The following is a 20,771-nucleotide window of genomic DNA, read 5'->3' on the forward strand; positions in this document are numbered from 1 at the left end:
GGCGACATTCCCCCTCTGAATCGCCAGGCCTAGCCTCTGAACAAAGAACGAGCCCGCTCTTGGGCCGCCCGAGACGCCTACCAATCGAGCCGACACTTCCTTCATAAATTTTTTCGTGTCGGTCGACCAAGGACCCAATGTTTCCACTGCAAGTGCCGCAAACTCGTATTCGTTTGTTAAGAACGCATACTTGCGGCGCTTCAGTGTCTGTGCCTGCCTGATTTAATTATCCGCGGCTGTCCCAGGCTTCCGAGCAGACCTCTCAACGTGGAACGGGGCCAGAGTATCTACCGCAGGTAGCGTCCCTCCATGGCACGAGAGTGCAGCCGTCAGGTCTCTTGCCTTCAGCCGCCGAGAGGCCTGACGGCTCCAAAGTCGCGGGAAGAGAGGCGGTGCTGAGGGCGCGGCAGATTAAATCATTCAGGGTAGAATGCCTATAAAAACGGCCAGCGCTCTCTGTCACACCGTACCACGGATTCTTGATTTTCTATTATCAATATCACCAATTTTAATTAAATTAGATCATCTTCTTCTTCCTCGCGTTATCCCGGCATTTTGCCACGGCTCATGAGAGCCTGGGGTCCGCTTGACAACTAATCCCATGATTTGACGTAGGCACTAGTTTTTACGAAAGCGACTGCCATCTGACCTTCCAACCCAGAGGGGAAACTAGACCTTATTGGGATTATTCTGGTTTCCTCACGATGTTTTCCTTCACCGAAAAGCGACTGGTAAATATCAAATGATATTTCGTACATAAGTTCCGAAAAACTCATTCGTAAGAGCCGGGGTTTGAACCCGCAACCTCCGGATTGAAAGTCGCACACTCTTACCCCTAGGCCACCCGCGCTTTTTTTTAATTAAATTAGATCATAACGAAGCGAAAAGATAGTCTTTGGGTGTATGCCAACTGGCGCCGTTCAGTCGGCACTTGACACAAAAGCGTTAGTTTACCATTTTTTTATCGTTGTCTGATTGTCAGCTGCTAAATATACTCGCTAGTCTTCGTAAATGGGCCGAACCTGGGGGCCGATTTTTTTAATTTCGACCGCTTGATTTCGTGATTTTCTATTATAATATATTTCCACTACTAGGCATTTAAATTGTACTAATAGAATTGAAAACGAGTGGTCAATATTAAGTCAATACCACTAGATTCCCAATATCTATGGCTCGTATTTCAAAATTATGAATTCGCCGTTTTACACAGACTTTCGAGTGACGGAATCGAACGCTCGAAATTCAAAAATCGAACTGAGGAAGCGGTATTATATTATGACGCATAAGATTTGAATACCGAAATCCAGAAATACCGGAATATCGTACCGATTCTTACGATATTATACCGGAATGGAAGAGGACCAATATCGAAAAATGATAATTCCGGTATTGGATTCTTCTTCGTTTTATTAAAATACATGAAAATTAAGACAATAACTGCGACAGTTGTGAACATGTGTCTCTATTAGCGAATTTTGGAAAAGTTTTACTTTCGAGAATTTCTTAGATTAATATTGATCTATTTATTGACTTTTAAACCAAAAGTTTGTCAACATCATGATATCATGAATGTCAACTCATGTTTTTAGCGAAAGTGCCCATCGAATTTTTCAAAATTTCCGATTAGGTTCTGTTGTTTTGTCTGGACCATATGATGTTGGACCGTGAGTTATCTTAGTCCATTCAGTAAGTAAGTGAACATTGTAAACATGGATGCTGGGAGCGAATATCTTTCATGTGAATAAATGAAACATTAGTGTCACCAGAATACCTATAAATAAACACCACTTACAACAAATAAAACTCCCAGAAGATGGACAGATCTCATAAACTCCACAACAAATTGACAGGTAATGCATTGAATCTCTTCCCACGCTTCGAAAATGGAACTGGGACACTTCTCTACCAGCTATACATGCATATGTATAGCTGGTATGTTATGTCTGTTATCAGACATATGTAATTCGGGACACTTAAAATGAAAAGTTCCTTAACTTCATAAGATGCAAAAAACCAAACGTAATACAAAAAAGTAAAGCATCACTCAATCATCATTACAGACTTTCCTTGTTTTCACTACACAAATATTATCTGCAAAAGACCACTCAGCGATAAGAGTCTGTTGTCTACAATAATTAACAATATGTTCAAGCTTTTATGCTATTTTTAGACATGCAATAATAATAATACTGTATTGTTGTCAACAGAGGTGGTTACACAGTGTCAAGAGGTTTGGCGACGGCGGCGAGCGACGCCGGCCGCGCCGGTTGGCTCGTGAACACCGTGCGCGCCGACCCCGCCTACGCCGACTATCTTGAGACGCTGCAGCGCAACACTAGTGCAGGTACAAGACTAACAAACAGGAGGTCGAGTGTCAATTTAAATTTTAACTAGAGTTGTTATTGTTATGATACAATCTTGATACCACGCATCTATGTAGGTATAAAGGCTTACGATGCTTTATGTTACGGCGCACTTAATGGATTTCTTATTAGTAAATAATTTATCTAATAATAATTTTATTAGTAAATATTAGGTGCGAATGATCGTATCGCTATCGCTCCAGTTATATTTCACCAACAATAATGTCAGAAAGCATGAGGGTCGCGATTTGATGATAATTTTAAATAATCAAATGGCTCTAATTATTTGGATACGCTTTGCAAAATACAAATAAGTAAGTATCTAATAAACAAACCGTTAATTACCTTATACCTATCAAAGTCCAATAATCATAATATGTTTCAGAAATAAAATTGTTTGCACTATATTAGTCATCAATAAATATATATTTACAAATTAAAATATACACAGAGCTAACGGCAATGTGGTCAAAAGACGCAAACGCGGTGCGGTTTTCGTCGGCGCTGGCCACTCCAGCTGGCGGCTGGAGATTTTTCGTCGGCGGCGTTGGCGCTGCGTCTGCGGCGAGGGCACTCGTTGCGGCGATCGAGATACCCTTCGACGTCGATGAGGCCGAACGAAGGTTGGCATGAAAAGTGTCCCATCATTTACCCATCTTTCGAGGAACCTTTTAGGGCCAGTTCAATCAACCACTATTGACGGGCTGATCACCGGCATTTAGCACTGAAGTATGAAACTTGACATATAATAAAATTTAGCTAATGTTTTAACGATGGCAATTGGTTTGGTGCAACCGACCCTTTGTCTAGTTTTCACTAAGCATTTTTTTTTTCGTAAGTGTATTTAGGTTCAACGATTAATGTATAAAATGCATAAGCTCAACGATGTATGTAGGAATATATTTTATAACTTAGCGTAAAATTTTACAATGAATGTATTTTGTAGAGTAGGTATTATTTCTTATTTACCCCATCGTGTTTAGGTACTATGTAGATATTAAATTGACAAAAACTAAATTCATAAAAATGTAATCGTTTATCCATTCATTAGGTTACGTTAGTACCAATGATTTCTTTCTATTATAAGAAACAAAATTTATGCAGGGTAGTTGCTGCTCTTGTGAATGAAGCGCACGATAAAACATCGCCGGCCGGCGGCGTGGCGACCGGCCTGGCTGTGGTAGATCCCGTTGACACCTACATTGCACTTGTCACGTACGTATTTACTTGAATGTTATTTGAACCTTTGTGATTTGAACCTGCAAAATTGCTTATCAATTATTCATGTTAACCTATCAAACTATGTAAACAATAAAAAAATATTTGACAAAAGTTTTGACTGCCGCCCACTGCCCACCAGAAATAATACAATGAAAGGCTATAGAAAAATATAAATCTATTGAAAGTTGCAAAAATTGACATTTTTACTTTAAAGTTACCATAATGTATCCAATTCACATGCAATCTTCATTATACATAGGTATTCCTATAATATTCAACCATGTTTTCCGCAGCGTGGTCGCTAACCTACTAACTGTATTTATAACCTAATCCCAACTTTGATATATTGTTCTGTGAATATAGAGGGCTGTCGGTGCCGTTCGGCTCATTACCACCCTGGAGCGTGGATGGCACGGGCGGCGAGGGCAGCGCTGCCAATGCTCGAGATTCACCCGCTGCACCGATTGATCTGGCACCTGCCATTTTACTCAACGAGAACGTCTGTGGTTAGTGTGCCGTAGTCTCCCGCACGAGTGTAATAGTAGTAGTTAATACTAAAACAGTTACATGTATCTATGCTATTTTGCCCGTGGAATGCAACTTAAATTATTAACATTGACTAATTATCGCATAAATATGTAGAAACTTCGCTATCCTTATCATAATGCGTTGTCGCGAATGCAGGTACTCGCTACGTCCTTGGGGCTGAATCAACAAGCGCGCTAGCGCAAGCAGCTGCCTCGCTAGCAACAAGCGCAGGCGACGAGCTTGGGCTAGCGATAGAACGCGCCCGCGTCGGCGTGTTACCAGGCGGCGTGCTGGCATTAGAATCGGCGGCGCCGCCTTCGCTCCAGCCTCTAGTCGGCGCGACGGTCAATGCTTCTCTTCCCTATGCTGCGGTTAATGTAGTACAGCAGAGGGGCGATGCGCTCGCTAGCCATGCTGACAGTCGCAGCGGTGGGCTTTCTTCGCGTTTCTAACATTACACATGGGTAACATATTTGTTAACAATGAAGTATTGTAGATTTATAAAATTGAGTTTCCAAATGCAAAGTTACCTCAACCATTGGAAATGGAAATGCGTCTCTGTAACAATTTGTAAGTCATTTTATAAACGCATAGTAACTCTCGCAAGTAACTCTTGGAATAAGACTTCTGCTTATATTATAGGTTCAAAATGATTTATCTAAATAATGTTGTCCAGTAGGTATAGTAAATGTTACAATGTTATCTGAAATATTTCTCTCACTGCGCCTACTTCAGAAATTTTCTATTTTGCCTTAAGGCTTCCAGTTATTTGTATTTATTTTTATTGTGCATTAAAATTAAATAAATAAAGTGATACTAAAGGTGTTGAATACCGGTACGTCCGGCAGCTTTGTTATATTTATGAAGACTTAAGCATAATACTCATAAAAACTTTATATTATTTTTATGAACCGCGTTTATATTGTTAACTACTTACAATAAATATATTTCGTTGTCGTATATTACTGTTCAATAAAATCGTTGCTTTAATTAAAACACGCTGTTTTATTGATAGCCCCATATTTATTTATAGCTACACAATGGGTTCGTCTGGAGAATGTGCGAAATTCTATTACATCGATAGGTACATATATAAAGGATGACTCACGCTAGACCGGGCGAGGCCGGGCAGAGGCGTCCGACATGTCATTTTCAATGACGGCTGATACCTACCTACCTATTATGTAGAACCACTCAAACAGGCATTGCCCCAGCTATATAAAATGCGGAAATCTAGGTTAGCCCGCACAAACAAGTACTTGAGTACCTGCCGGCCTAGCCAAGGTGACAAACGCTAGATCGCTTACGATAACGAAACGCTTTGTCTCTCTATTTCGTACTCTTTCATATTAGTGTAACAGTGGCAGTTCCGTTTCGATCGCTCTTGTTCCACCACTATAATACTGGGTACACTAGGTAAGAATGTGCGTATGCAACAACGTAACTGTTATCTGAACTGGCGATAAAGTGTAAGGTACTGTTACTCGCAACAATAAAATATTCATTGTCTGCGAAAGCAGTGAGCCTAATGACTTTAACGGAGGCTTTTGCGATGCCTAACTGTTTGACTGTCAGAATCAGAGCTCGTATTCACAACACAGAGATACGTAACCAATGTATCTGACCCCTGACTACGTATCAGCTGAATTAATTAGATGATACTATGCCAGTGGTTCCTAACCTGGGGGTAATTATCCCCGTGGGGGTAAAAGTGGTATTTTACGGGGGTAATAAGCTAACCTCATATAACAATACAACAAACGTACACGTTTTATTTTTTATTACCATTGGGAGGAGGGGTAAAATCGGGTTCCCTAGTTAGTCATAGGGGTGACCGGACTGAAAAGGTTAGGAATCACTGTACTATGCGATTAGATGTACATGGAATTAATTAAAGAGGCCAATACTGATTTAGCATTTTGCGCACACCGCGCATCAATAAGCGTGAGCGATCGTGAAGGTGGTGTCAAAACAAAATCTTTACAAATACGATACGCTGTTACTTGGTTAATTTCCGCATGTAGCTGACTTTCACGACGCAGGCATAGCCTAGTGTGGAAGTCGTCGATAATTTGAATTAGTACTGTATTTAAGCAATTCTTCTTGGTTAATAAATCATTTTTACTTTTTTTTTACAAATTGTTAAATCATAATCGACTCCTGTTCTATCCACCATTCAAGTATCTGAATAGAGTCCGTCTAAGCTTACTTTGCACTGACTTGAATTGAACAAAATGAGAGTGCTATAATGAACCTCATATGTTTATAGAAATTTGACATTAATGATGACATTCCACACTTTGTCGTGGCAAATGCCACGCAGAGATAGCTTGGCTAGACTCTAACCTGATACGAGTACGTACCTACTTACACCTTAAAGATCGAAACGATGTGCGCGGTAAAAATCCACCAATAGGAAAGCGAAAATAACATACATAGAAACATCACCATCAATGGTTCATGGCACCGATTCCTGTGCCCTTGACTCAACATCAACCGAACAAACTGCATATCTGATACCGAAGTTCCTTTCTGCGCCAGGTTTAGATTGAAATCTAGTAAAAAGATTTTCTTTTACCTAGTGTTACGCATTGCTGGTGGCCACTGACGAGCCTTCCAACAGTCCAAATAGCGTGGCTGCAATCCAAAATCGGTCCGTGAATGTCAAAAACGTACAATGTTTAATATTAGGATGCCGTCCATTTGGATGAATCCATTGTAACGGCATCCATTTGGAAGGCTCGTCAGTGGCCTGCTTTAGCTACCTACGAATTTTGGACAAAGGGCCAAATCATACTAGCAAAGAACATAATCAAGTAGGTACAAAATGTTTTGTGAATGCGGTTAAAAGATGCGGTCGAAGACCTTGTGAAAAGAAAAGAGCTCAAACAACAAAGTTTTACTTTAAGCGTACTGTATCCTTACTAGGGGTAATGTAGCTATTAAAGTTTTTATTGTTGTTTGAATGGTTGACATTACTTAGCGGCCGTCGTGCCGATGTGCCATTGGCGGGATCGTTTACAATAATATTCCAATGTTTTCCCGTTGTGTGTAATTAAACATTTTTAAATAAACGTTTGTCCGGGCCATCTGGGCCTGGCAACAATATGGATCTGGGGACAGTAAATGATAAAGTAAGACATATACGACGCTAGAAAGACGGAGCTGGCCTGGTTTAGCCAGGATTAGTAAGAACGCAGGTAATTTATGAATTCCTACTTAAATGTTTAGTGATCGAAATACTAGCGATCTGCTCCGGCTTCGCACGGGTTACACAAAACCTTAACAAATTATACACCTAAACCTTCCTCAAGAATCATTCTATTTCTATTTATAGGTGGAAACCGCATGAATGATGAAGTTTTCGAGTTTATCGCGATCATACATAGACACAAACAGACAGACGCGGCGGGGCATTTTGTTTTATAAGGTGTAGCGATAGTGATAGCAAATATAGCAACATTAGCAACCCAGTAGCTACATCGTTATAGGCCATAACAGACCCAGAATGACGCTTAAACATAACTGAAGTCTGTAAAAAGCAAACAATTAGCATCTTGGCTAGGCACTCTGACAAGACTATGTTTATTTCGGTAGCTAAGTCTACTGCGCATTAGTTGTACCTACATTATTTACTCAATGCTTTCATTGGAATAACAGATTAACAATTGTGTATATGCAAAATGGCGTGTTTGTTTCAACGGGCTGTCTGGTCACTGGTGTAAATGTTAGTAATTACCTATCATTAAATTAGCATACTGGACGTCGTTTGAGGACGTTAAACCAACAACCTCCGCTTATCCTGCGTATATCAAAGACAAGACTATGTTTAAACAGAGGTCCTTTTATGACTCTATACAAGGTAGACTTTCGAACGTCACTGTCGTAGTACAGTTAGAGTCTGTTCGGAAAGAGAAGAGTCGTGGAATGTATTAGGCCCCGCACGTTCCACGACTCTTCCCTTTCCGAACAGACTCTAGTCAATAGTAGCGGATAAAACAACGCTCCAAAAGTATCTGCCACTCTGGAATAATTTTCCAAACAAACATAATATCTCTACACAAATATTTAATTAAAGAAACTGGTCTACCGCGATATAATTTCATTGTATTTACCTTAAATTCCGACGTTTCAGCTGAGTTGCACCACCACGGAAAGACTGATGTCCCAGCAAATGTCAACGGAGATATAAATGTAATCGAATATGTAATTAAATATGTGTATAGGTACCTACAAAACGCGAGAGTTTAAAGTGTTATATATTTCTACAGTTCGCGTTCGAAAGTATCTTTCACAGTCTAATTGTTCTTCATACCTTTTGTGGAGTTATTAGAGACTACCATTCACTCTGTCACATACTTTTTAACCGTAGTAAAAAACATAAGGTTAGCGGACTGGAAAATATGAAAAGCTGCATTCAGGAAACGTGGTAGGACACGAAAACCAATAATTTTCAATTACTTAATGACATGCTGAGTTTAATCACGCTTTTGATCGTTGACAAGCAATCTTGTACTTTCTAGATCTGTAGGTACGCCTACACAGACATACCTAGATTGCTAAACTGCCGGGCTAGCACATGATTGGCGCGACAGTATCTTGCGGCGAGATAAACTACCTACAAGTTTTTTTTCTATGTTAATTAAAGAGGGATGGGATGTCGATCTCGCCGCGAGATACTAATCATGTACAGTCGACGTCAAAGATATGTTTACACTTTAGCACCTTACTTCCTTATAATAAGGCGAAAAATGTAAACATATCTTTGACGTCGACTGTACTAGGCCTACTGGTAATTCTTTAAATTTTGCCGTCGGTGAAAATGGACGCAGCGCCAAAGACATTCTAGGAGGATTTATCACAACAAAGCAATTTGCGTGCCGACGGCACGTTTGAAATACCTATGGATGTATTATTAGTTTGTTTGCCATGACGAGGTTCAAGGAAGTTTAAGTGAACTCTATTAACTGTCTAGTTCTTTATAGATAAAGATAAAGATAAAAAATAGTTTATTCAAGTAGGCATATTACAATGCGCTTATGAACGTCAAATAAAGCTATACCGGCTCCAACCCTACACACACCACCTCTGCCTCGAGAAAACTTAAATCCCCCCTCAATTGGAGGAGGGTATCCCAATACGGGACCGGCAACAAACTCGGCGGGACACATCTTTTCAAAACATTATTACATCTTATAATTAACATGCATTACGAGTAAATAAGAAAAATACAATTTAAATTACTATAGAATTCATGCAATAGTAAGAAGTAGGTAAATAATATTAGTTTTCAAGATAATATCACTTCCAAAGTCCAAAACAATATGCCCCTCCTCCGGGTGTATACAGTCAGTTATTGGCAAGACGTAGGTACTTAAATTTACGGCACTTTCTGTACAAAAAAAACCGGCCAAGTGCGAGTCGAATGCGTGCACGAAGGGTTCCATACCATTACGCAAAAAACGTCGAAAACATCACGTTTGTTGCATGGGAGCCCCACTTAAATATTTATTTTATTTAGATTTTAGTATTTCGTGTTATAGCGGCAACAGAAAAAATACATCATCTGTGAAAATTTCAATAGCTATCACGGTTCATGAGTTACAGCCTGGTGAAAGACAGACGGACGGACGGACAGACGGACAGATGGACAGCGGAGTCTTAGTAATAGGGTCCCGTTTTTACCTTTTGGGAACGGAACCCTAAAAAGGAAATAAAGCTTAATCTTTCAATGAAAATTACGTTGAACAGATTAGATTAGATTTCTTTATTTCAAGATGAAAATTACACTATAAATTTGCTACATTCGTCAAAATTATGTTTATCTTCTCATCATGATCGTCAAAAATTACATTATATATTTAAAAATAAAAAAAATATTAAGATTAATAAAATTATGTCTCCCAATAAGGATCGTCATGTACAAAGAAAAAACATGTCAAACAATTGAATATAAACCAAGTTAACATTAAAGTCGATGTCAACATAAATAATTTGTAACTGTCATTAAAATGTCGAATTTAAACAAAAATATCACAAAAGAACAAAATGTCATGTTTAAAATACAAATCTACAATTTAATAATAAATAAAATTACATATGTTGTTACAAATTCAATTCCATGTACTCATTTACAGAGTACAGAGGGTTATCCAACAAAAGGTTTCTCAATTTGCGCTTAAATGTTTCGTCACACGGCTCATTTCTCAGAGCGGCAGGTAGGTGCTCGTAGTAAGTAGGGCCGATTACTCGTGGGTTCTTTCTTGAAAGTGCCATGCGACGGGGAACTGTTCTCAGACGCCCTGCAGCTCGAAGCAGTTTGCCCGGAAAGTTAATGCGTGCAAATTGGGATATATTCTGTCTTACATATATCAGTACATCGAACAGGTACTGTGAGTAGTGCGTCATTATACGTTGAGAACCAAAAAGCTCTTTACAAGGGTGCCTGTCTTTCACACCGGCAAGTGTACGTATTGCGCGTTTCTGCATTATCAGAACTCTTTTGGCATCTTTGACATGATCAACTTTGGTCTTCCCATCCGCGAAAATACGTGTTTTTTATTTATATGGTGTTGATATTATACGTATTGTTTTTTTGTATCGTATAGAGGTACGGAACTACGGAACCCTCCATGAAATTGCGTGGTCCAATACTTGATCATATTTATGGATTTCAATTAAATCTTGTTTTAGCAAATAATTTTAAAATTTGAAAAAATATCAGGTCTACACGTGTCATAGAACCGTTTTTCAAATTTCAATTCCATCAGATAAACAACAAACACCTGCGTACGCGCACAATGGAACGCGCATTAAACTAACGTACGTTTGCAACACGTGTACATCGTAAATAGTAAAATGTATGGCGCTTATGACAAGATGGACTGAAATTACTGACAACGATGTTATTAACTGAAATGAGTGTACGGATTGTGTAAGACTATGTATCATTGTTTTGTGTAAGACTACATATCTTTATAAAGCCTGACCTATTAGTAATATATGATCAATGTCAAGAGGGCGCTGTTATTCTCACGTAGTAGATTAGGGAGACTTATGAAAAAATTAGTTCCAGTGAAATTCCGCAACATGGCGCGTGATTATTATATTCCTGGTCAGGCTTTAGTTAAAGGCGGCTTTATCATACTGGACTACCTACTTATGATCTTTATGACTCAGATGTAGCGGTATTCGAACTTCACAAATTGACCTCAACTTAAGAGTTACTACCCAAAGGGTAAAAACGGGACCCTATTACTAACACTCCACTGTCCGTCTGCCTGTCTGTCACCACAACCAGGCTGTATCTCGTGAACCGTGATGTGAAGACACTTGAAATTTTCACAGATGACATATTTCTGTTGCCGCTATAACGACAAATACTAAAAACTACGTAACCCTCGGTGGGCAAGTCCGACTCGCCCGGTCCGGTTTTTATTTGTTTAGTTACTCGTAATTTCATTGTTAACTACTTTTTTATTCCCATGAATTCACTCACGGGTCACCTGTGAAGTTTTCACACGGATAGTAGGCATAGTAATGGAATGTACAATTCTTAAGGGTACATTCGGATGGTGACTGCAACGCTAACGCGGACGGTGTCACTATCAATGTTCTTTATATAAGTGACGGATTGAATGTTCTACTCGGTAAGGTGACATTCGAATGTCAACTGCAGCTGCATTACCGTAAAATCAGGTAACTATAAAATAGTCCTTAAGTACAACTAAATATGGTCCAGTTTTTAACGTTGATTCTTAACGAGCCTTTGTGATTTATACTCGTAAAAAAAATTATTTTGGAGCTTAGATACCCTAATGCTCTTTCTATATTATATACTCAACATAATTTGAAAAATACTTATTCATATATTATACTGCAACTTGAGTTTGGACCATACTTGTAAGTTGTGGACTAAAGTTTGATTTTACGGTACCTACTTTTGTGACATTACTCAACGTCATACTCGCGTCAATAATGCGGCGTCGAAGGTCACTCATTTTATCAAGGAAATTGACAAATACAGCGGCGCCAACAACGACGTCGCAATAGAGGGCCTACCGCGAACCACGTTCGACGTGTTACCTTCCTGTCACACTTACGTACGAATTTACAAGTACTACAGAGAGGCAACACGTCGAACGTGGTTCGCGGTAGGCCCTCAATAATGCAGCCACAGTTGAAATTTGAACGTCACCTTCAATTCACGTCACGTTCATCGCTATCTCTGTGAACTCGTGTAACAAACATCGTAAATGGTTTCCGAGTACGATTACGATTGCACACAGTTCTGAGTATTAATTACTGCACGAGGAAAATACGAAAGAGAAGTTGCAATTTGCACTATTCAATGGAATCAATGCGTTTATCTCAGTACCTATCCCTTTTGACATGATAACGTCTTATAATCTTATAAATCGATGAACACCGGTAGCATGCACGAAAAAGTGTCACGTTGTGGACAAATCTCCATGGTAACGTTGTGGACAGATCTCCATGGTAACGTTCCGTAATGACTGTAATGGCAATGTTTTCTTATGAGTTATCACGCAAAATTATCGTCCGTAAACCGACTTTACAGACAGCCATTTTTTCACTATTATGTATACCAACGGAGTGCAATCAGGCTATCAGGATATTAGCATCGTCTTTTTGATATCTAAATATGAATTTGAACAACTGTAGAACGACTGTCTGACTATCGTTCGTTTTTTTAGCATTATAAAGAAGGTAAGCGATCTTGACATGTTTTTAAATTGAAAAACGCTTTTTAAAAATCAGTAACTATTACTTATGAAAGCAGTACGGTTACCAACTTACCATCAGTTTGTCACTGACATAAACGCCGCCGAGAACGTAATTTACTTTCTATACATCTCGCTCGCACTCGCATATTAGTGCAAACGGGATGTATAGAAAGTAAATTACGTTCTCGACGGCGTTTATGTCAGTGACAAACTGATGGTAACCGTACAGAAGTATATAAGTGATTGTACTAGATTCATAATTGTTACATATTTGCCGTGACTTATTTTAAACGTGTTTTTCAATTAAAAAACATATCAAGATTGTTTACCTTTACTCTAATGCTAAAAAAAACGAGCTATAGTGCTCAAAAATGACCCCACGGGAATTGTGTCGCTAGCTACTCAACTCTACAGAGCGCAAGATTTTTTTAGTTATGTAACTTTTTTTTGACCAATTACAACTTTTTTTAGTAGCGGGGTATATTTTATGGAAAAGGGATAATTTTCAGTTACATGTGTCAGATAAGTGTCAGTCATATGAAGTCAATAATGTACTGGAAGCTTCGTCTATATATATTCCGTCGCTGTTAAATACCCACCATCATATTCATTAAAAAGTTTGCAGGCCTTCCTGATCTGTTTTTTTTTCGTTAAGTATACCTAAATACCTAAATGTGTGGTAGGCAGTGAACGGATGGTAGGGTAGAATGGTGTTACTTAAATGTAACGTTTCAGAAATAAATCATGTTTGATTCCGATCACAATATTACCTGTGTGTAGGTACATAATTAATATAATTATAATAGTGTAGTGTTTTATAATTAGTAAAGAGAACGTTTCATATAAATATGTATAACTTGTGGTTGAGGTATCTACTGAGAAATGAGAATCCGGTTTACCTACTAAGAAGTCTTTTAAATACCTACGCCTTTTCTATAAAATACTCACACTCAGGTACAGTGAGCATCAAAAGATGCGGATCAGAATACGCGTCAAAATTTTCTAACACTATCTAATCAAAAATATATTGGGTGGAACAGAACGAAAGACTTTTACGCAAACTGGGAATTGTTCAGGCTACGTGCTTTATTTTTCACGTATTAATCATGCTAATATTTCTAAAGTGTTGTGAATAACGCTAATTTCGAGGATTAAAGACTCGAACCCTTAAGACTCTCGAGGCTTAACGCCTCAAAGGCGGCAAAGACAATTTCTTACATACGGTCGTGTAAAATAAATAAATACAATTCTCAAATATAGTCGAGTCTTCAAGACTTACGAGTTTTAAGGGCTCGAGTCTTTAAGCCTAAAAAATAAGCGTTATTCACAACACTTCTAACCGTTTTTGAGATTTGTCATGACATGTCGCTGGCCCAATATTACAGGGTTCTATGTTTCACTTTTATCGAACTGTTTGAACATTTTCATAGTGACATTAAGCTGAATTTCAACTATCTTGAAATTGTAACATAGAACCCTGTAATATTGGTCCAGCGATGTGCCAATTTAAAATGTAGGGAAATAACTTTGTAGTTGGTCTCGTATATGTCCAACAATTAGATTGTCGGCTCGATTCGGAAAATGAATTAGATTTCTACTAGACTTCAACAAGTTACGATATGGATAATTTAAAGATATTTGTAAGACAGATATGTCAAATTTGACGTTTCCGCGATTCTGGAGGTCCTCTTGAACGATTTCGACAAGTTATGACTTAGATATCCAAGTCACATCTAGTCGATATCTAATGTAGATCTAGTTGATCTCTAAATCGTCTGTAGATCTTGTGATTATCTCGAAATCCGAATAGGCCTGTGTGATAGATACTTTTGACCGCGATCTGGCATTCCGTCTATTCTGTGGTGGCATATTTATAGTTCTTGGGGCTTGCTATTAAGATCACAATATAAATTCCGTAATCCGTCCAATTCTGTTCTTGATACAAAATATGACGTATAAAAACCGGGCAAGTGCGAGTCGGACTCGCGCACCAAGGGTTCCGTACCATAATGCAAAAAAAAACGGTAAAAAATGCAAAAAAAAACGGTCACCCATCCAAGTACTGACCACGCCCGACGTTGCTTAACTTTGGTCAAAAATCACGTTTGTTGTATGGGAGCCCCATTTAAATCTTTATTTTATTCTGTTTTTAGTATTTGTTGTTATAGCGGCAACAGAAATACATCATCTGTGAAAATTTCAACTGTCTAGCTATCACGTGAGATACAGCCTGATGACAGACAGACGGACGGACGGACGGACGGACGGACAGCGAAGTCTTAGTAATAGGGTCCCGTTTTACCCTTTGGGTACGGAACCCTAAAAATGATAATCCTTATCTGATCTGAATAGTATGAGGTCCCTAATAGCGTCTTTCATATTGATTATCAATCACTGTGTCAATTTTTGACTGTACAAGGGTTATATATGTTGTATTACATTCTACTAACATGCTTTAATGTGAAAAACTTCAATGTTTAATAGTTACTTATATAGCTAATAGGTTTTTTTTTTGTAATTGCCTTAAAAGCAAACTGTGCTTACGCACGATTATGCTCATATGTTAGCCGTCACACGTAGTACATATTATCATATAAATAGGTTTATTGCCAATTAATGCGCGGACATCGTACCTACGTGATTATACGATTATATAATTAATTCATATTCTCAGAGACGGACGCCATATTAGCGAGTTAAATATGACTTGCTGATAGATTCATGACTTGTGAATGAATTTATCAGGCAAGTAGTATTGGAAGTGGTAGTGTTTATAGTACCTACAAATAAATAATGCTTTTGTAGCAAATATAATAATATAATTTTCACCTATTGTAAATATAGTCACTAGTCAAGAGCAAAATAAAATCATGAAAATTCTTCGTAAGGATTTTCTATAGGTACTATTTACGTCCAGCAGACATGTCCAGCCGGCTGGGCTGGGGGGGGCTGTACATGTCTGCCGGATGCATGATGACAGATGGGCCTAAATAGCCACTAGCTGGCATCCCCAGGGTAGTCGAGGCAGAGGCAGACCGAGAAAGAGATGGCGGGACGACTTGGATGCATTCCAGCGGGATTGGCGGGATCTTGCTCAGCACAGGGAGGATTGGAAAGGGAGAGGGGAGGCCTTTGCCCAGCAGTGGGACACACACATAGGCTAATAAAAAATAAAAAACTATTTACGTACTAGGTAAAGCAGCTAGGGAATAAATCAAAATATTTCATTAAATAGGTATGTATTGTAAGAAATTAAATATGTACCACAATAAGTTTGTTAAAAAAAATATTTCCCTCAGTGGCAAAGATTGTTTAACCTTCGTGCCTCGAAATCCTAGCAACGCTCAAATTTCCACTTTTCAAACCACTAATTACCAATTTTAGAATTTTTCGCTTGCTCGGGTATCAATAAATATAACCGAGGGGTAAAAAACAACTTTACCTCCTTGTAGAACAAAAAACTATTCCAATGTAACACTTTAAAATCTCGCGTTTACGGCTCGTGGTGCGTGTAGTGGACGTAGAGGTAAAATAATTAAATTTAATTGCGTTAGACCCGTTATTCACATTAATTAACTATTTCAATTGCTCTTACGGTTGCTATGCGAGATGGGGGATCACCGTTAAGCAGTGGACGTTCGTATTGTAGCCGCTTAGCTGTGATCGTTTGTAGATAAGGAAATTCACAATGAACGTGTGCATTTTCATTCATCTATTATTTCATTGTCATGCAAGGGAAATCCCCGCGTAATCGATTGATTACCAATATTTCCATTATGTGAATTGAATACGTACAATAATGTTTATGTAATGGAAGCCGAAACCGCTTCATGCGACCGACCGACCTTAGCCGGCGGGTGACTGGCCGGGTTATGATTGAAGATAATATTACTATGTATATTATTATGTATAAAAATGGTATTAACTTAACCACAGTCTATAGAACAATACAGTAGTTCAACGAAGCCGTCTAGACAGGCCAATCGTGCGGGGTGCGAGGAGCGTGGGGTGGACCACGCGCACCCGAGCTGCGTACATTCGCCATTGTTAGTAGCTCGGTACCCGTCAAAGTCTTCAGTCCACTGTATACTTTTTACACTGTGACATAACACTCGAATCAGACCCCTATACGGATATATTCGCTCGATTCGTGAAATGAATTAGATTTCTACTAGACTTCAACAAGTTACGATACGGATAATTTAAAGATATTTGTAAGATAGATATGTCTTTGACGTTTCCGCGATTCTGGAGGTCCTCTTGAACGATTTCGACAAGTTATGACTTAGATATCCAAGTCACATCTAGTCAATATCTAATGTAGATCTAGTTGATCTCTAAATCGTCTCAAGATCTTGTGATTATCTCGAAATCCGAATAGGCCTGTAAGGTTGCACATAGGTAGCCGTACGCTCACCCGTTGAGCTTAACAAGACACTTACTATTGCGTCGTGTCGTGTTTAAGCTCCAACTTCCGCGGAGCACACACCTGTGGGACGCCTCGGGCCTTCGGCCCTACGCGGATCGGACTATGAAGTCTATGAAGCACCTTAAAAGCTCAGCCAGTTTAGGCTCGAAGCGGTATCTAAACGATCAAAATTTGATTTCATGTTGTCCAGTAAAATCGAGAATTCCCAGGCAAATACTTGACGTCAGTAAGACTTAGACACCAATCCAAAGACACAAAGATCAAAGGAAATGTGGAAATTAACTGAACGTTCAGAACCTAGGGTCGCGAGATGCGCACAATCGTACAATCTCGCGATTGCGACACATGTGTTATTGTGCCAGCCAGTATTTGTTGGCGCCGCGCGCGCGTGGACGTGTCGTAGCCGTCGTGAGTCACGCAGTAAACAACTATTAAATTTGTAGTCGTACTCGTAAAGTGGCGGCAATGAACGGTGCCTATGCGCTCTACTCCGGTTTTTACGTTTTATCGTATTTTACAAGGTGTAGGTCATGTCACGCTGAATATTATTTTTACTTTGGGACCAAATTTGTCGATTGGGTAATACTGCCATTTGTATCGCGATTTTAGTAGTGATCATGTAGTTAAATTATTCAATATTTCCCACACATTTACCTCGCAAAGTGTAGCATAACGTTGAAAACTGTATTTAATTAACCCAGATAAAATTCAAATTTAAATAATCTGACAATTTATTTGGAAGTTAAATAACTTTTTTTGGTTATTCAAGTAAGTATGTGGATTGAATATAGTCAGCGGTTTATGAGTTTTACATTTTCGTAAAATTTATATTAATACCTATACCTAATAATTTGATATTAATATACCTTATATACTTACCTATAGTTTTTTTCCTCAATGCATTTCGCTCGCGTTTATTTATTGATAATGATAACAATCTTACATCAACATCAAATAAAATAACTCTTTTTGTCTAAAAACCTCCCCAGATTGCGCGTTTATTAGTAATATTTATAACGAATGGAAATGACAAGAAACATCAAGAATTACGTGAAATATAAACTTATATAAACAACAAGAGTGAAGGTAATTTTTTGTTTCTAGTGCAGCTCTCTCGTGGGAACAGACAGCGAGATAATTAGCAATCTATGTGACCCTGAGTTGAATGATAAATAGCTTGTTAACCGAGTATACATATAAACACGTGTTGTGTAACAAAAGGTGAAATACATTGACTTGTTATGCATATCTGTGCATATCCAACGATACTTGTGAGTTAAAGTGAGCTGGATTTACAGTGTGGAACAAAATTTATATGGAAAGGAATACTAGTGTTACATGGATAAAACAGTGAAGTGTAGCACTATTTGATAAAAACGGAATTTGCAGAGAATTCTCCCACGGTAAGTCCAAACTATAATTTCATATTCCCACCACGCCGGTACATTTCCATACCACTTAAATGGTTGGCACTTGGCAGTTCTCATCTGTAGCATAGAGAAATATAGTATAGAGTGCTCACTCCATTCATCAGTTTTGGTACCAAAACGACTATTATTTTCGTAGTCGACATCTAGCATCGAGTAGCGGAATTATCAGTACCGCTACTTGATACTAGATGTCTCTAGTGTTCCGACTCACGAAAATTGTATTGAACAACAATTTACAACTAATAGTAAAAGCAGAATTAGTTGAAAATAGACTTCCGGTTAATGTGGTTATAATATTAGCTGAAAATTGTTGAGCATTAAAATTTTCGGTCGTCGGAACATCTATTGTCAAGTAGCAGCTAGTACTGATAATTCCGCTACTCGATGCTAGATGTCAACTGTCGATTTAGTACTAAAACTGATGTATGGAGTGAGCACTCTATGTATTTTTTTCTCTATATCTGTAGCTTCACCAGAAACTTTCAGCCTCGCACATCTAAACTGTGGAATGAACTGTCGCCTGTGGTATTAAAAACAAGAAAAGAACGTAGGTACTCCCATCCTAAAGGCCGGCAACGCACTTATAATCTCTCTGCTGTTGCGGGTGTAGAACCATCAGGCGATTCATCTGTTCGCGTTTGCCTCTTGTCACATAATAAATAATAGTACCTACTACCGTACACCGTACAGAAAGGAAACTTCCTACAAAACCGAATCATGCTATCCCTTTCTAATATATGGCACAATCCCTTTCGGCTATTTAGGGTTGTCAAAATTCAAGCCATTATCTTATCTGTGGTCGTGCACGCAAAGGGACGTCAAGTTGTGTCAACCCTAATAATTGCTCGGAGCAACCTGAGCCGAGCGGAGCCGAGTTTGGCCGAAGTCAGCTAGGAGTTTCGCACCCCTGCTCTCGTATAAACAAAGCGTCATTACATTAGCCATTCATTTAATACAAACATAGGTTATCAAAACAAAACAATTATAGCATTTTATAAAAACGATTGTAGATAAATAGATACGAGTAGGTACTTACAATTGATATGATAAATATGAAGCATCAATAAGGCGTACCTACAAATCATTAAACACACATAGTATAACAGATTATTATCAGACAGTTTGTTATATTCAGACATCGTAAATTTTATAGATAATTCCAACAGAAATGGTGAATTAACATTAATTAACGTAATTAACGCTAATTAATTGTTTATACCAATTCCGTTAACACCACTCTGCTGGAGCGAAAATGCTATAAAATTAACGATGTCTGATTATTATACATAATTAAAACAAGTAATGTATATGCTAGAAAAAGTGGCGTTTTTGTCGAATTACGCAATAGGAAGGCGCCAGAGTTGGAAAAACATCTCACAGTCTAAATGACCGTCAATCATGCTGACAGTGATTACAGTAGGCAATGGCATTAATATATAAATAATATATATCAAAGACATGCTCCTCGTTACTCGTTTAGATGGACCACGACCATGAATCTAGTATATACCTGGATCTGGAATGGAAGGTGGGGGGAAGTGACCGAACAGGATAGTCTTATGTGTCTTTCAGTAGGAGTAGCAGCGAAAGAGCTATTATTTTTTGTCCTTGTCACACAGGCCTATTCGGATCGAGATAATCACAAGATCTTGAGACGATTTAGAGATCAACTAGATCTACATTAGATATCGACTAGATGTGACTTGGATATCTAAGTCATAACTTGTCGAAATCGTTCAAGAGGACCTCCAGAATCGCGGAAACGTCAAATTTGACATATCTAATATCTTACAAATATCTTTAAATTATCCGTATCGTAACTTGTTGAAGTCTAGTAGAAATCTAATTCATTTTCCAAATCGAGCCGACAGTCTCACATTTTATTTGTTCCCACCGTAAATTTAGTATGGATAATGGTGGGCAACAAATAAATTCGACCAATCATAGTGTCGCATTGCGTATGTTTTGTCCCTCACGGAGGCACGCGTATACCACTTCTATAGGATCTTACCTTCTATGACCACGACCCATTGAGTTATTATTAGTAGTATTA

General features: G+C 38.5%; 2 protein-coding genes across 3 annotated transcripts in view; both read left to right on the plus strand.

The window, feature by feature from the left end:
- The window catches only part of LOC134790328 (uncharacterized), a 42,330-nt gene extending 37,646 nt beyond the window's left edge, over positions 1-4,684 (plus strand). Inside the window, exons 9-14 of the mRNA XM_063761097.1 lie at positions 246-425; positions 2,197-2,344; positions 2,815-2,986; positions 3,468-3,578; positions 3,948-4,090; positions 4,269-4,684. Coding sequence (XP_063617167.1) covers positions 246-425; positions 2,197-2,344; positions 2,815-2,986; positions 3,468-3,578; positions 3,948-4,090; positions 4,269-4,564 — 1,050 coding nt within the window. The 3' untranslated portion in view covers positions 4,565-4,684. The remainder of the gene's footprint in view (positions 1-245; positions 426-2,196; positions 2,345-2,814; positions 2,987-3,467; positions 3,579-3,947; positions 4,091-4,268) is intronic.
- A 13,713-nt stretch (positions 4,685-18,397) lies between these two features.
- The window catches only part of LOC134790413 (uncharacterized), a 38,874-nt gene continuing 36,500 nt past the window's right edge, over positions 18,398-20,771 (plus strand). Inside the window, exon 1 of one of the 2 annotated variants that reach the window (XM_063761179.1) lies at positions 18,398-18,691. The gene's annotated coding sequence lies outside the window, so the exon portion shown is untranslated. The remainder of the gene's footprint in view (positions 18,692-20,771) is intronic. The other variant, XM_063761180.1, reaches the window with a different exon arrangement.

The sequence above is a fragment of the Cydia splendana genome, chromosome 5, assembly GCF_910591565.1.
Source record: "Cydia splendana chromosome 5, ilCydSple1.2, whole genome shotgun sequence".
NCBI lineage: Eukaryota > Metazoa > Arthropoda > Insecta > Lepidoptera > Tortricidae > Cydia > Cydia splendana.